Source organism: Panthera onca, chromosome D2, assembly GCF_046562875.1.
Source record: "Panthera onca isolate mPanOnc1 chromosome D2, mPanOnc1 haplotype 2, whole genome shotgun sequence".
NCBI lineage: Eukaryota > Metazoa > Chordata > Mammalia > Carnivora > Felidae > Panthera > Panthera onca.
Genome location: NC_138349.1, coordinates 41413810 through 41428737, shown reverse-complemented (window position 1 = coordinate 41428737; position 14928 = coordinate 41413810). Strand labels below are relative to the sequence as shown.

The 14928-nt window shown below is 48.8% G+C and overlaps 1 protein-coding gene across 9 annotated transcripts in view; it reads right to left on the bottom strand.

The window, feature by feature from the left end:
- The window catches only part of ARHGAP22 (Rho GTPase activating protein 22), a 172006-nt gene that overhangs the window by 23357 nt on the left and 133721 nt on the right, over positions 1-14928 (bottom strand). For 5 of the 9 annotated variants that reach the window (XM_060642209.3, XM_060642205.3, XM_060642206.3 and 2 more), the window contains one exon: positions 6259-6435. The exons of 1 other annotated variant lie outside the window; for it this stretch is intronic. In XM_060642209.3, the coding sequence (XP_060498192.3) occupies positions 6259-6435 (177 nt within the window). The remainder of the gene's footprint in view (positions 1-6258; positions 6436-14928) is intronic. 3 more of the 9 variants (XM_060642207.3, XM_081790513.1, XM_060642212.3) reach the window with 1 other exon arrangement.

Genomic DNA, 14928 nt, shown 5'->3' with positions numbered 1-14928 from the left:
TTTCAGAATAGTAAGTTTTATACTTCTTTTGTTACATTTATTCCTAAGTATTCTCTTCTTTGGGATGCTACTGTAAATGAAGTTTTCTTAATTTCATTGTTGGTGTGCTCATTGCTACTGAACAGAAATACAGCTGATTAGTGTATACTGAACTTATATCCTGCAGTCTTGCCGAATGTTTTATGACTTCTTATTGTTTTCTAGTGGATTTCTTAAGGTTTTCTGTATATGAGATCCTATTATCTGCAAATAAGAGATACTTTAACTCCTTTCTTCCTTTCCAATCTGGATGTATGTCATTTTCTTGCCTAATTGCTCTGGCCAGAACCTCCAGTACAGTGCTGAATTTCAGTGAGGAGAGTGAGAATCTGTGCCTTGTTTCTGATCTCAGAGGATAAGTATCCAGTCTTCCTCCACAAGTATGATGTTACCTTTGGGTCTCTTGTAGATACATACTCTTTATCAAGTTCAATAAGTTTCTTTCTACGCCCATCCCTAGGCTGTTTATTTTCATCAGGAAAGGGTGCCAGACTTTATTAAATGCTTTCTCTGAGTCTACTGAGATGATCACGTGGTGTTTTGTTTTAAGTAGGGTTCATGCACCCAGCAGGGAGCCCAATGGGGGTGGGGAGGGGGAGCTTGAATTCACAACCCTGAGATCAAGACCTGAGCTGAGATCAAGAGTCAGATGCTTAACTGACTGAGCCACCCAGGCGTCCCAATCATGTGGTTTTTGTCTTTAATTCCATTATTGTATTACAACCGTTGATTTTCAGGTGTTAAACTACCCTTGCATTCCTGGGATAAATCTCATTTGGTCATAAATCTCATCTCATTTGTATAATCCTTTCATATACTGCTGGATTCAATTTGTAAGTATTTTGTTGAGGATCTTTGCATCTATCTCCACAAGAGAGATCAGTGCTCCAGCCATTCTTCTCTCCCTCTCCAGTACCATCAGTCTTTTGCATTGCTGTTTTGTCTCCCAACTTAAAACAAAACCAAAAAACCCAACAGCCCTCTCTTTACCTGACCTCCCCTCCAGCCACTGTCCCATTTCTCTTTCCCTTTATAGTCAACTTCTTGAAACAGTCGGTTATTCTCACACTCCATTTCCCCTTGTCTTACCCCTTCTCACGCCCGCTATTATCAAGCTCTATCCCCAGCACTCCACCAGAACCACGCTTGCCCAAGTCAGCAATGAACCATGCTCCATCTCTTCTGGTTGATCTGTCCACAGTGCATGTTGTCACTGCCCCTTCCTCCCTAGACATTCCCTTCAGTTGCCTCGGGATCCCCAACTCACTCCTGGCTCCTCCCCCTCACCAACTCTCCTGAGCCCCCTCTGCTGGCTCCTCCTCTGCCCCTGACTTCTCACCTGGGAGCAGCTCAGGGTTCAGCCCTGGTCCTCTGATGTCTCTACACTTGGCTCTATGGTGCCTCACCCCAGCCTCACGGCTTCAAACCCCATCTATATGTCAACAGCCTCCAAATTCCCCCTCCAACCCAGTCCTCTCTCCCGTTCTCTAGACTTAAATGTTAAACTGCCTATTGGACACTTAAAGTTGAGCCTCTAGCGGTGCCTGGGTGGCTCAGTCGGTTAAGCGTCTGACTTTGGCTCAGGTCGTGATCTTGTGGTTCGTGAGTTCAGGCCCTGCATTGGGCTCCGTACTGACAGCTCAGAGCCTAGAGCCTGCTTCAGATTCCGTGTTTCCCTCTCTCTCTGCCCCTCCTCTGTTCATGCTCTGTCTCTCAAAAATAAATAAACGTTAAAAAAATAATAATAACAAACTTGAGCCTCTACCAGGTATCTCAGACTAAGCCCAATGGGAACTCTCACGCTTCATTTCAAACACTGCACTTCCTTTGGTCTTTTTCATCTGTTAATGGCTAATCCATCCTTCCAGTTGCTTAGATCAAAACATCCTGGAATTACCCTTGACTTCTCTCATTCTCTTATACCTTTCTTCCATTCCAGCAGGGAAATACTTACACTGGCTTTACCCTAAAATATATCAAGAATTCAATTACTTCTCATCACCAGTACCACCCGGGCCAAGCTGCCATCGTCTCTCAGTTGCATTAGTGGATAATGAGCTTCTAGCTGGTCTCCCTGTTTCTGGCCTTGCCTTCTGGGATCTATTCTCAACAGGTGGCCAGAGGGATCCCGTTGGAACCCTGTCAGGCTCTGCCATTCTCTGTTCAAAACCCAGCAAGGGCACCACGTCACTCAGGGAAAGCCAGAGTCATCACCCTGACAACAAGGCCCTACTGACTTAAACCCCATTACCTCTCTGACCCACTTCCTGCTCTCTCCCTCTTCGCAGACTCTGCTCCAGGCAGACTGGCTTCTTCGCTGCTCTTCCAACATGGACCCCACTACCCCTGCCTCCAAACCTCTCTGCCCAGGTATATGTGTATGTCACCCTTCAGCTCCTTTACTCAAATGTCAGGAAACTCCAACCTCCAAAGCTCTTACTTGCCCTTCCCCCCCTCACCTTTCTCCACGGAGCCCTGCAATCGGCTTGTTACCTGTTCTCTCCTAGAATGTGCATTTCATGAGGGTAGAGACCTTGTCTGTCCTGTTCACTGCTGTATCCCTGGCTCCTAGAATACTTTCGCAAGTGAATGAATGACTGGCGGAATGAATGAATGAACGAATGCCCAGATAAGAGGGACTGCCACCTCTGGGCAGGCCATCGCCAGTAACGGGCTCCACTGACCCCGTGGGTCTACTGCCTCCAGTCTTCTCCATGGGGATGGCCGGGGCTGCCTCTGACTGCAGCAGGCACACTGCCCATTCCTGTCTGTCAGAGGTGGCCTGCTCTCTGCCAGAACAAACATGCTTGAAAGGGCTCACGGACTCCGTTATTAACAGTGAAAGAAGGACTGATCCTCTAAGCCTCCTTTCCAGGGGAACCCAGGCTAATAACAGCTTTGCCAGGAACCTGCTGCAGAGGCTGACTGAGCCCACCTGTGAGTGCCCATGGCTTGCCCAGACATGTCTGCCGTCGCTAACCCCTGCGATTGCTGCGTTTCCTCTATGCTTCTGGTGGAAAGGAGATAAGCGCCTTTGATGACGGTTCCTATTTGAAATCTTACAAGTTCTGCAGCACACAGTCTGAGAAATTTGGTAAATGCTGGGGGACCTGAGGGAGGGACAGATCTGGGTTCTATGTTGGGTTCTGCAAAGGGTCCCAGTTCTGAGCAAGCACAGAGAAGGAGGGAGGGAGGGAGGGAGGGAGGGAGGGAGGGAGGGAGGGAGGGAGGGAGGGAGGGAAGGGGAGACAGAGAGAGAGGTAGATGTGTGGCCAGAAGCTGGCACCATGAATAGAGTAGATGGGTATGCCAGCACCCTGCATGGTCTGAGTCAAAGCATGGCCTCTGGGGTTAGAACATCCACCTTTGTTTCTCAGCTTTGCTCCCTGAGTAGCTGGGTTGTCTTGGCCAAATTACATAGACACTTCAGCCTTGAGCTTCTCTGTTTTTTGTTTTTTTAATATAGTGAAGTATCCGTACATCCAGAAACGTACTTAAAGCATATACCTGCAGATTACCACATTGCTGTAAAATGAACACCTGTGTAAGTGAGACTTCTATCCAGACTTTTATGGCATTTGTTTCTTTGCCTTTCTTTATTTCTGCTGCTCAATTACCCACCTACAAATAGTACAGTTTTCTTTCTGCCCTGTTTTTCAACTTTATACAAATGGAATTATACCTATAACATGTTACCGAGCCTCCCTAGTCCCATAGTAGGTGTTTAAGATTCATGCATTAGGTGGAGTTGTGGGTAATTCTTTTCCACTGCTATAGAGTTTCCTGCTGCAAGAATGAATCATACTTATTGAGCCCCTGGATCGTTCCTAAACCCCTGGTTAGGGTCAGGCCATCATGGGTAAGGCTGCTGTGAACGTGTGACGTGTCCAAGTCCCCAGCATATCTGCACACATATATCTATCTGGGACATGCCTAGAGGTGGCACTGCGGGGCCTCCCAGTGCTATGGGGTGCATAGCAACTTTTGCAGATCCCGGCAATACCCACAAGTGCCCGTAGCTCTGTCCTTGCCACCTCCGAGAACCGCCCGCCTTTTTCATTCAGTCTTTCTGGTGGGTGACTACAAGTGGCATGTCGTGGTTTAACATGCACCTGCCTGATGACTAACGAGGCTGAACACCGCAGCCTATATTCACTGGTCACAAGGATTTCTTTCTTGGTGAAGCGCCTGTTTGAGTCTCTTGCCGGAGTTTCTACTGGCTTGTCTGTCGTTGCCTTCTGGGTTTGTAGGGGTTTGAGGAGCAAGTCATTTGATGGCTGTATGTGGTACAAACACCTTCTCCCACCCTAGATGCTTGTCTTTTCATTTTCTTAATCTACCTTTTAACGAACAGATGCTCTTCCTTGTGTAGAGCATAATTTATCGATCTTTTCCTAAAAGATTAATGATTTTTATAACTCCTGCAAAAAGAAGCTTTCTCTACCCAAGATCACAATGATGTTCTCCTTTCCCTGGTGTTCGGAGGTGCCGTCTGTCGTAAGTCAAAGTCCAGCTGCATGAGAGTCTGATTCTGGGCTCTATTTTGTTCCATGGGTTCAATTCCAACCACTTTGCACCCAAGGAGGTCTGTGAAGGCCGCAGAAATCCCTGAGTGTGCCTGGGTCTTGGGTCAAAGTTGCCACGAGCCTCAGGAGGCAGGGAGGCCATGACTAACAGTGTGAGGGCATTTATGAAGCACAGGAAAAAAACTGACTTTCCAGGTGATATCGACTCTTCTATGTGAGGATCAGTGTTTCTAGGAGAGATGGCCAGGCAGGCCACAGCCGGGAATAGCAGAAGAGAGCTGGTGAGGTGAGTGGGGAAGGGAGGGGCTCAGCCTACAGATCACACTGGGTCTGGAGACGGGCTCCAAGCCCTGAAAGGTGAGCTTCCGCCCCTGCCCAGAATGTGCAGCACTCAGACACTGTGCGGGGGAGGTAGGATGACCATGGCTCTCATGGTCACATGGTCTCCACATTCAGCAGGGAGTTGGTGGCCACAGCCCAGCCAGTATGGTGACCCCTTCTAAAAGCTCTTTTCATGATGACTGCAGAGGGGCACCAACCGCACAGCCGGGGGCCACCCTTCCTTTCTCTTGCACCATGTGTCTGTCCGCAGACCCTGGCAGCCCTACCTTCAGAACACAGCTGCAGCTGAGCCCTCTTCACTGTCTTCTCCACCCCCACGCCAGCCTGTGTCCCCATCACCCCCGTCTGATGGCTGTCTCAGCCTGCCGTGTCCACTCCTGTCTCTCTCTGCTCCACCCCTCACATGGCAGCCAAAGGGCCCTTTACAAATCTGGGTCAGGTCATGTCTGTCTCCTGCTCAGAGCCCTCCTTGGTGCCCCATCGATTGAGAACAAAATCTGAGATCCCCACCATGTCCCCAAGGCCTCAGGGACCTCTCCTGCCTCATGTCCTCTACTCTCCTGTCCTCACTCCCTCAGACCCGCTGGCCTTCCTGAGATTCTCTGTGTCCAAATCTTTCACTCCCACCTCAGGGCCTTTGCACTTGCTTGCCCCTCTGCCTGAATGCTCTTCGCCCAGCACTCCCCTGGCTCTCCTGGCCACTTCATTGAGCTGGCTAGGCTACAGCATCTAACACAGCATCCCCTCTATCATCCTACTTAAATTTACTTTATTGTGTTTCTCTCTACTCAAAATCATGTGACACCTTGACTTGCCTATTATCCGTCTCCCACTGGACAATGGACGGGAGAGGAGGGCGGAGGAATCCTCTATTTTGTTTTATCACTGAACTTCCGAGTGTCCGGAATATGACCAGGTACATTTCAGGCATCCGATAAGTGTTTTCAATAAAGGTGCGTAAATGGCAACCACTGCTCTCAGCTCAGAAACAAGGAGCTGGTTGTGTGGGCCGCGCGGGGGCCCTGTGTGGCTGTAGGAAGGCACAGCAGAGGGAAGGACGCGGGACCCAGTGCAGACCACCTCAAAAACACCTGCTGTGCAGCAGGGCTCTGGACACAGGGAGGCAGTATGCACACGCCACAGGACTCTAGCTGGAGGAGGGCATGTTTTGAAAGGTGGCCCCGATTCCCCTGCTGCTGCCTGTCCAGTAAAGTGGAGGTGTGACTGTCGGGGGCCGGCAGCAGAAGAGGACAGCATGGCTTGCCTGCTGTAAGCAGCTAGGGACACAGCCAGTGGGTCCCGAGTGAGAGAGGTCTTGCGGGCTCAGTGCAGGGCGGAGGGGCATGATTACCTGAAGGCAAGGGTTCTAGAGGGTGAGCATGCGATCTACGGGCAGTACCTCCGCCAAGTGGGGCCCAGATGACCCGGCGGATGGCCTGCACCCAGTCCTCCATGTCACGTTGGGAGCTGGCCATGAGCAGGAGCGCCTCGGGGTTGGCCGGCACCTTCTCCCGCTCCCCGGTACCACCTGCAAGACAGGGAGACACAGGCTTACTGCAAGGACCCCCGTGCGGACACCGGGGCACACGCTCCCACAGCACTGTCCACCCCAACGCCAGTTAGCCTGTTCTTCCCTGCCCTGTGAGAAGGCCGCCTCTCCCAAACCTGTCGGCAACAGCCAAGCTTCTGGTTCCGTTTTGGCAGCCCCCTCCCACCCGCCGCCACTCCTTTCACACCCCACACGTGTATCTTTGGGGCCCTTGTAGGTTTCCACCTAGTTACATTTCCGCATCAAAACAGAAATCATTAGAAGCATCCCCGGGCACTATTAAGGAAAGAGCATTCACATCGGAGGCCAGCTGGGAGAAGTTCAGAACCCAGAGTAGCCTATGTATTTTGTTCTGCATCAGCTTTACGCCTCTTCCGCGCAAAGTGCAACATCACTATGCTTTTAACGTCCGCTCTGACATTACAGGCCTCCTTCCCCAGCCTGGAAAGGAGGCCTGATTCTCCACAAGCAGTAACATTACGGAGGCCTGCTGTCAAACCAGGATGGAGCAAAACGCTCTAGAATTCCCCACCCGTCCCCACTCGCAGCTAGACATTGCATCTAAACACAGAAGGATGGGAAAGTTCAGACAGATGTCATTAAATTTTCCCTAATGTAGCTCCAGCGGTTCTCACGTTTTCATGTATAAATGAACTCATCTTTAGGGTGTACACAAAAACCATTTATTCTGAACTTCATCTAAAGGCTTTTCAAGAATGATCTTTTCTTCATTCATCCCCAACATCCTGCAATATGTAACTCACCCAAGTACTAGCCTCTGGTCCCAGAGCCACCGACCCTGAGCAGGACTGTCTGGAGGTGGGGTGTGAGTCCCAGGGTCCTGGGTTCTCGAGGGGGTGGGGTGGCAATTAGGGAGAACCGTGAGACCCAAGAAACCCCCTTGCTAGAGCCTGCAGCCCTGGGATGGAGACAGGAGCAAGTGCTTCCTGAGTGCGTGGTACCTGCCCGGGACTCTTCTAGAAGCTGCAGACACTTAAGTGGACAAAACCGTCCTCCTGGGATTCTTTAATCTTCACAAAGACTGTGTGGCAGGAGGTGCCGTTACTTTCCGCAGTTTCCTCAGTCAAGGAAACTGAGGCACAGAGTGATTAAGGAACTTGCTTGAACTCACACGGCTACTACGTGGCAGAGGCTGGGATTCAAAGTCCCCTGCTCTGGACTCTGACCCACCCCATGCTCTTGTCACCCCTCACAGAGAAGGCAGCCTGGTAGGATCAGTCTGACAGTGGTCCCAGCAAGGCCACCAAGGGCCAGGAAATGGAGAAGAGTACTCTGAGAGCTGGAGCACAGGGTGGGGTATGTCCTCACTGAGGGGGCACCTGAGCAGGGCCAGTAGTCTGGACAGGCCTGTGAGGCCCAAAGCTCAGAAGGGTGATGAGCAAGGAGACAAGCATGCCGGGACCCCAGGATGGCTTCTGGAGCCCTCACCACACACACAAGCCCTGCTCCTTGGGAGCCCGTGCAGCCGCTGGGAAGCAGGGCGGTGGAGGTGGAGGTGGAGGTGGAGGTGGAGGTGGAGGTGGAGGTGGAGGTGGAGGTGGAGGTGGAGGTGGAGGTGGAGGTGGAGGTGAAGGGAGTCATGGGGCAGAGGCGGCAGAGCCCGAAGCCAGACAAGTGTGTGTGCACCTGCGGGAAGCAAAGTCTGCACCCATGGCTCGGTGGCTGCCATGGTCATTCGTGGGGTGTGAGCACTGCCACAGAGGCGGGGAGAGTCGGAGCAGGGGGAAGCCTGATGCCTCCAGGAAGCTTTGCTACATAAGCTTCTCTGAACCAGTGTCTCAAGATGGCTCAGAAGAAGGAGATTTAGGACTCCAAGAATTTGTTATAGTTACTTGCTTATCCTAAATACTCTGGTTTTTGTTATTTTTTATTTTTCTTTATTTATTTAATATAATTTGTTGTCAAATTGGTTTCCACACAACACCAGTGCTCATCCCAACAGGTGCCCTCCTCACTGCCCATCACCCACTTTCCCCTCTCCCCCACTCCCCATCAATCCTCAGTTTGTTCTCTGTATTTAAGAGTCTCTTATGGTTTGCCTCCTTCCCTCTCTGTAAGTACCCCCCCTTCCTCTCCCCCATGGTCTTCTGTTAAGTTTCTCAGGATCCACATAAGAGTGAAAACATATGGTATCTGTCTTTCTCTGTAGGACTTATTTCACTTAGCATAACACTCTCCAGTTCCAGCCACGTTGCTACAAAAGGCCATATTTCATTCTTTTTCATTGCCAAGTAGTATTCCATTACGTATATAAACCACATCTTCTTTATCCATTCGTCAGTTGATGGACATTTAGGCTCTTTCCATAATTTGCCTATTGTTGAAAGCACTGCTATAAACATTGCGGTACAAGTGCCCCTATGCATCAGCACTCCTGTATCCCTTGGGTAAATTCCCAGCAGTGGTATTGCTGGGTCATAGGGTAGATCTATTTTTAATTTTTTGAGGAACCTCCACACTGTTTTCCAGAGCAGCTGCACCAGTTTGCATTCCCACCAACAGTGCAAGAGGATTCCTGTTTCTCCACATCCTCTCCAGCATCTGTAGTCTCCTCATTTATTAATTTTAGCCACTCTCACTGGCATGCGGTGGTATCTCAGTGTGGTTTTGATTTGTATTTCCCTGATGAGGAGCGACGTTGAGCATCTTTTCATGTCTGTTGGCCATCTGGATGCCTTCTTTAGAAAAGTGTCTATTCATGTTTTCTGCCCATTTCTTCACTGGATTATTTTTCAGGTGTGGAGCCTGGTGAGTTCTTTATAGATTTTGGATACTAGCCCTTTGTCTGATATGTCATTTGCAAATATCTTTTCCCAATCTGTCAGATGCCTTTCAGTTTTGTTGATTGTTTCCTTTGCAGTGCAGAAGCTTTTTACCTTGATGAGGTCCCAATAGTTCATTTTTGCTTTTAATTCCCTTGCCTTTGGAGATGTGTCAAGTAAGAAATTGCTGCGGCTGAGGTCAGAGAGGATTTTTCCCTGCTTTCTCCTCTAGGGTTTTGATGGTTTCCTGTCTCACATTCAGGTCCTTCATCCATTTTGAGTTTATTTTTGTGAACGGTGTAAGAAAGTGGTCTAGTTTCATTCTTCTGCATGTGGCTGTCCAGTTCTCCCAGCACCATTTGCTAAAGAGACTTTTTTCCAGTGGATATTCTTTCTTGCTTTGTCAAAGATGAGTTGGCCATACATTTGTGCATTTTTTCCTTATTGAGTTTTGAGGGTACTTTACATATTCTGGATACAAGTCTTGTATCAGATATATGCTCTGCAAGTATTTCTCCCTGTCTGTGCCTTTTCTTTTCATTCTCTTAAGAGTGTATTTAGAAAAGAAGTTTTTAATTTTAGTGAAGCCCAATTTACCAATGTTTTTCTTTTACTGAGTGTGCTTCTCTAAGAAATCTTTGCTTAACCCAAGGTCATAAAAGTTTTCCCCTAGAAGTTTCGTGGTTTTAGGACTTACATTTAGGTCTATGAGTTAATTTCTGAATTTGGTGCAAGGTATGGATTGAACTTCATTCTTTTTAAGTAGGCCTCACACCTAGCGCGGAGCCCAACACAGGGCTTGAACTCACAACCTTGAGATCAAGACCTGAGCCGAAATCAAGAGTCGGCCGCTTAACTGACAGACAGAGCCACCCAGGTGTCCCATATCTGGTATATTTTGTATCTCATGCATTATAGGTTTGAGCTCTAGAAGTTTGATTTAGGGTCTTTTCAAAAATATCTTTCACGTCTCTACTTAACTTTCTGAACCTACTGGAATACAGGTATAAAAACTGTTTTACCGTCTCCGTCTGCTAATTTTAATACTGTCATTTCTAGGCTGGTGTCAGTGGATTGATTTTTCTCCTCATTGTGGGTCCTGTTTTCTTGATTCTTTGCATGCCTGATATTTTTTATTCAGTGCCAGACATTGTGATTCCTAAATCGTTGGGTGCTGAACATTTCTGTATTCCTCTAAAAACACTTGAGTCCCTTCTGGAATGAAGTTAGGTTACTTGGAACGAGTTTGATCCTCATAGATTTTGCTTCTAAGGTTTCTTAGGTGGGTCCAGAACACTCAGGATGAGCCAATTCTTCCCCACTGCTAAGGGAAAACCCTTCCGTGTTTCCTATGCAATGCCCCATGAGTCATGAGGTTTTCCAGGCTGGTAGATGTAACAGGAACTATTCCCTGCCCTGTGTTAGAGGGGATGCTGTTGCCTGGAATCCTCCCTGATGGTCCCCTCCTCGGGTTCAGGTCATGTCCTCACTGTACGTGGTGATGCGTTCTCAAGGAGTTTTCTCTCTGAGCAGCTCTTTCCTCCTGGGTATCCCATCTGAAAACTCTAGATGCTTTGGTCTCTCCATCCCTAAGCTCTGTCTCCTTAATGCATGGAGTACAAGAGGTTCCACCTGGGGTTCCCCTTTCTGAGGCACAGCCTGGAACTTTCTCCAGCGGGGGCACGTGTAGACCTTACCTCATTTGTTTCCCGTCTTTTGGGGGTCACAGTCCTTCACTGCCAGTGTTCAGTATCTTCAAAACTGTTTCAGGTTACTTGTCCTTTTTTTGTGGAGGGAGTTGTTTTAGGTGAGAAAGCAAACTGGTCCCTGTTGTTCCATTGTATCCAGAAACAAAGTCCTGCTACCACTTTTAATGACCTGCTACGTGTAAAACATTGTGCAAGAAGCTTAACACACACGGCCACACCTAGTCCTCATAAATACCGTAGAAAGGAGTGTTACTGACCCCATTTTACAGATGAATAAATGGATGCTCTGAGAAGTTAAACATTTAGCTCACAAACAAACAAGTGGAGAGGCCAGGATTCAAACCAAGGTTGGTTCGAAGATACACGCATTCTCTATTTATAATATAAAACCTCCTCTCTGGCAGCCGAGGGGAGTGCAAGGAAGGTAAAACAGGCCATTAAAGCAAACTCTGGCATTTTCTACGGCATTCAATCGTTTATGCTTACTTTTTCCTCTGCTACTTAGGAAAAGAGTCGTATTAGCTTTAGTTAAAAAAAAAAAAAAGTCCTAACAGCCAATTATTTCAGGAAGAAACGCATCATGAAGGCTGAGGGTCTCTTGTTACTGTTTTTGGTTTTCCCCTTTCCTTTTTTTTAAACCAGGCTGTGTGGCCATTGTGTTTCCATCCCATCCTGACACATGTCACAGGCCTCTGAGGCCTTCTAGAATGGTGCTTAGAGCCCAACCTGGGGTCAACCCTCAGCTCCACCAGGGGGAGCACCGTGACTTAACTTTGCCAAGCGTCAGAGTCCCACACCCGTAGGGTGAAGAAAATGAAGGTAGCTACCCTTTCGGGAGGACATTGAGATACTCCCCTGGCTTAGCACCTGGCACCTAACAAGCTCTTTAAATGTTCACTTAAAAAAAAAATGTTCATTATTTATGTTTGGGAGAGAGAGCATGAGCAGGGGAGGGGCGGGGGGGGGGGGGTGGATACAGGATCCAAAGAGGGCTCTGCCCTGACAGCACAGAGCCTGATGGGGGGCTTGAACTCACAAACCGCAAGATCATGACCGGAGCCAAAGTCGGACGCTGAACCGACTGAGCCACCCAGGTGCCCCTAAAGGTTCACTTTTATTATCACATTCAATTAATACAATAGAAAGCAGAATTTTCCCACCTCAGCACTACTGATGTTTGGGGCCAGATAATTCTTCCTGGGGGTGGTGACGAGCTGTCTTGTGCACAGCAGGATGTTTAGCATCATCCCTGGCCTCCACCCACTAGATGCCTGTAGCAGCCTGTCCCTGTCTCCCAGGCTGACCACCAAGAAAGTCTCCATATATTGCCAAATGTCCCTTGGGGGGCAAAACTGCCCCCAGTTAAGAATCAGATATATAACAACCAGATACATACTTCCTATGAGTCTAAGTGTCTTTTACAATTCTACAATCATGTGATGTCCCATGGGCACAGCATGGCTTCTCTGAAAATCATCAGGACCTCATCTATCACACCAGCCTCCTCTTGTGCTCCCATCTCAGTGCTGGGCATTCAGGTGCCCCAGGCAGAAACTTGGGGTCACCTGGCCTTTCCCCCTGCCTTGTCCCCACACTGACCCAGTTTCCTCTGGTGGGCTCATCTAGTCTCAAGACTCTATGTGATGACCATGCCATCCCTATGCTGACGACTTCCAAGTTCACTGTCCCCTGCCCTCCAGACCCACTCTCCACTGCCTGCCCCACAGCGCCACCGGGACGTCTCCAGGCAGCACGCACTTAGCAGGTATGAAATCCACCTCTGGATCTGCCCCACCCTCCCCTTCTCCGATGAGGGCGACTCCCTCTTCTAGCTATTCAAGTGGCAACCAAATGCATCTTCAGGTCTGCTCTCTCTCATGTCACATCCATTCCTATCAGTAAGTTCCGCTGATTCCTCCTTCAAAAGATCTTCAAACTCTGACCGCCTTTCACTGATCCACCTGGTCCCAGCCACCATCCTCTGTCATCCAGATTACTGGCGTGCTCCCTAGGCCCTCGCTTGCCCCTACAATCTGTTCTCAATATGGCGGCCACAGTGGCCCAGTAAGACCGAAACCAGCTCACACACCTCTGCTCAAAGCAAAAACCGCCCCTCTCAGCAGAGTCCTTACAATGATCTTCCAGGCCACTCACCCCTATCCCCCATCCCGCCCCAGGCCCCCAGCCCTCCTGCTACTCCTGATTTCATGGCTGCTCTCCTCTTTGTTCTAGGCCATTCCTCTAACCACCAGGCACATCCTTGACCGAAGGTCTTTGCTCCTGCCCTTACTATTGCCCGAGAAGCTGTTCTCCCAGACACTCCCTCACCTCCTTGAGGTCTTTCCTCAAATGTGGCCTTCTTGGGGAATCTTTCCCAACAACTCTATGTAAACGTCATCATCCACTACAACCCATGCCCCTTCCTGTCCTTACTTTTTCTACAGCACTTATCACAATGCAGCACACACACAGTTTACATGTTTACACGATAGGCTTATTTATACTGTTTATTTTTGGCCCACCCCACCTCGTCTATCTGGTAAGCAACTACAGCACACCAAGCAGTGCCTGGCACGGGGAGGGCACGCACAGAATCTGGGATGAATGGATGGCTAACTGCAGCCGCAGCAGAACCAAGGGGCACGCACAAGGCACTCGCTTTGAGGCAGGCGTGATGTTAACGAACGGGTGAGCATCACAAGTTTGAACACTCACAAAGGAAGTGGTGTCATTATCCCCATCGGACAGGAAAGGAAACTGAGGCCCAGAGATGGTGAGAAACACATCCAAGCTGTAAAACCAGTGAACTAGGACCCTAGGCAGACTAGTTCCTAACCCTGTCCCCACTCTGCTCAAGGGACCGGCCTTAGGTGACCCAGCCAGGACCCCAACCCAGCTTTTCTTATTCCCACTTGGGCTTTCTTCCCCTCTGAGCTCCTGAATTTAAGAATTTCCTTTTGTGCTGGAGTCTCCTTTTCCACCCATGCAAGGGGCTTTGGGGAAAAGGTGGTAACCCCAAAATGCAGCATATTCTGGCACAGGATCCAGAACAGGAACCCACTATCTCTCAACGTTTCTGTACAAAAACTTTTATAACAAAAAGAAAAAAGAATAAATGTTATTTATGAAAGCATTTTGTAAACCACGGTAGCCCATGGGACTCATTCTAGGACATTCAGGTGGAAAAACTGTCATTCTGATGTAATTAATCAAATACTATCTGTATTAGGCCGGAGTTATGGAAAAATTGTTTAAAAAATAAAAGAAGTCACTATTTAAAGGTAATAGTAACTGCAATATAGGACTTGTCACAGGACCCACTGTCATTCTACTGGCAGCCCAGGGGAGTGGGGAGCCCCAGGGAAGCCCCAACTGATAGATTCCCAGGGTTGGAGGCCAAGTGTAGGAATATAGCTGGAAATACCGTCTGGGACAGTGTGGTCCAGTGGAAACATAATGAAAGCCACATGTACATTTTTAAACGTTTTGGTAGCTACATTGAAAAAGGTGCAAAGAAACAGGTGAAATTATTTTGAATAATATATTTCACTTATCCCAGTACCTCCAAAAGAGTACCATTCATTTCAACCTGTAATTGATAACTTTAACGTATTTTTTATACCAAGCCTTCAAAATCCAGTGTATATTTTGTACAAAGAGCACATCCAGACCAGCCATGTTTCAAGTGCTCGGTAGCCAGATGTGCTGGTGGCTACAGGACAGCTTTGAGGCAGCCTAGACTGGGGCTGGAAGGAGGGGAGAAGAGCCACCCTCAGACTTGCTGAGACTGTTGTGGGGGACAGCTCTGAGCTATGCCTTCCAGCCAGCTGGGCTTTTCTGCAGTCTCCAAGGGCTGCCTCCCTGCCCATCCCTGCCAGACCACACCAGGCTGACTCCGAGCTGCCCTCAGGATCCTGTCCTCGTCTCTCCTCATTTCTCTTGACCTCTTGACCCACTTGGAGTCATCAAAGGCCACTTGC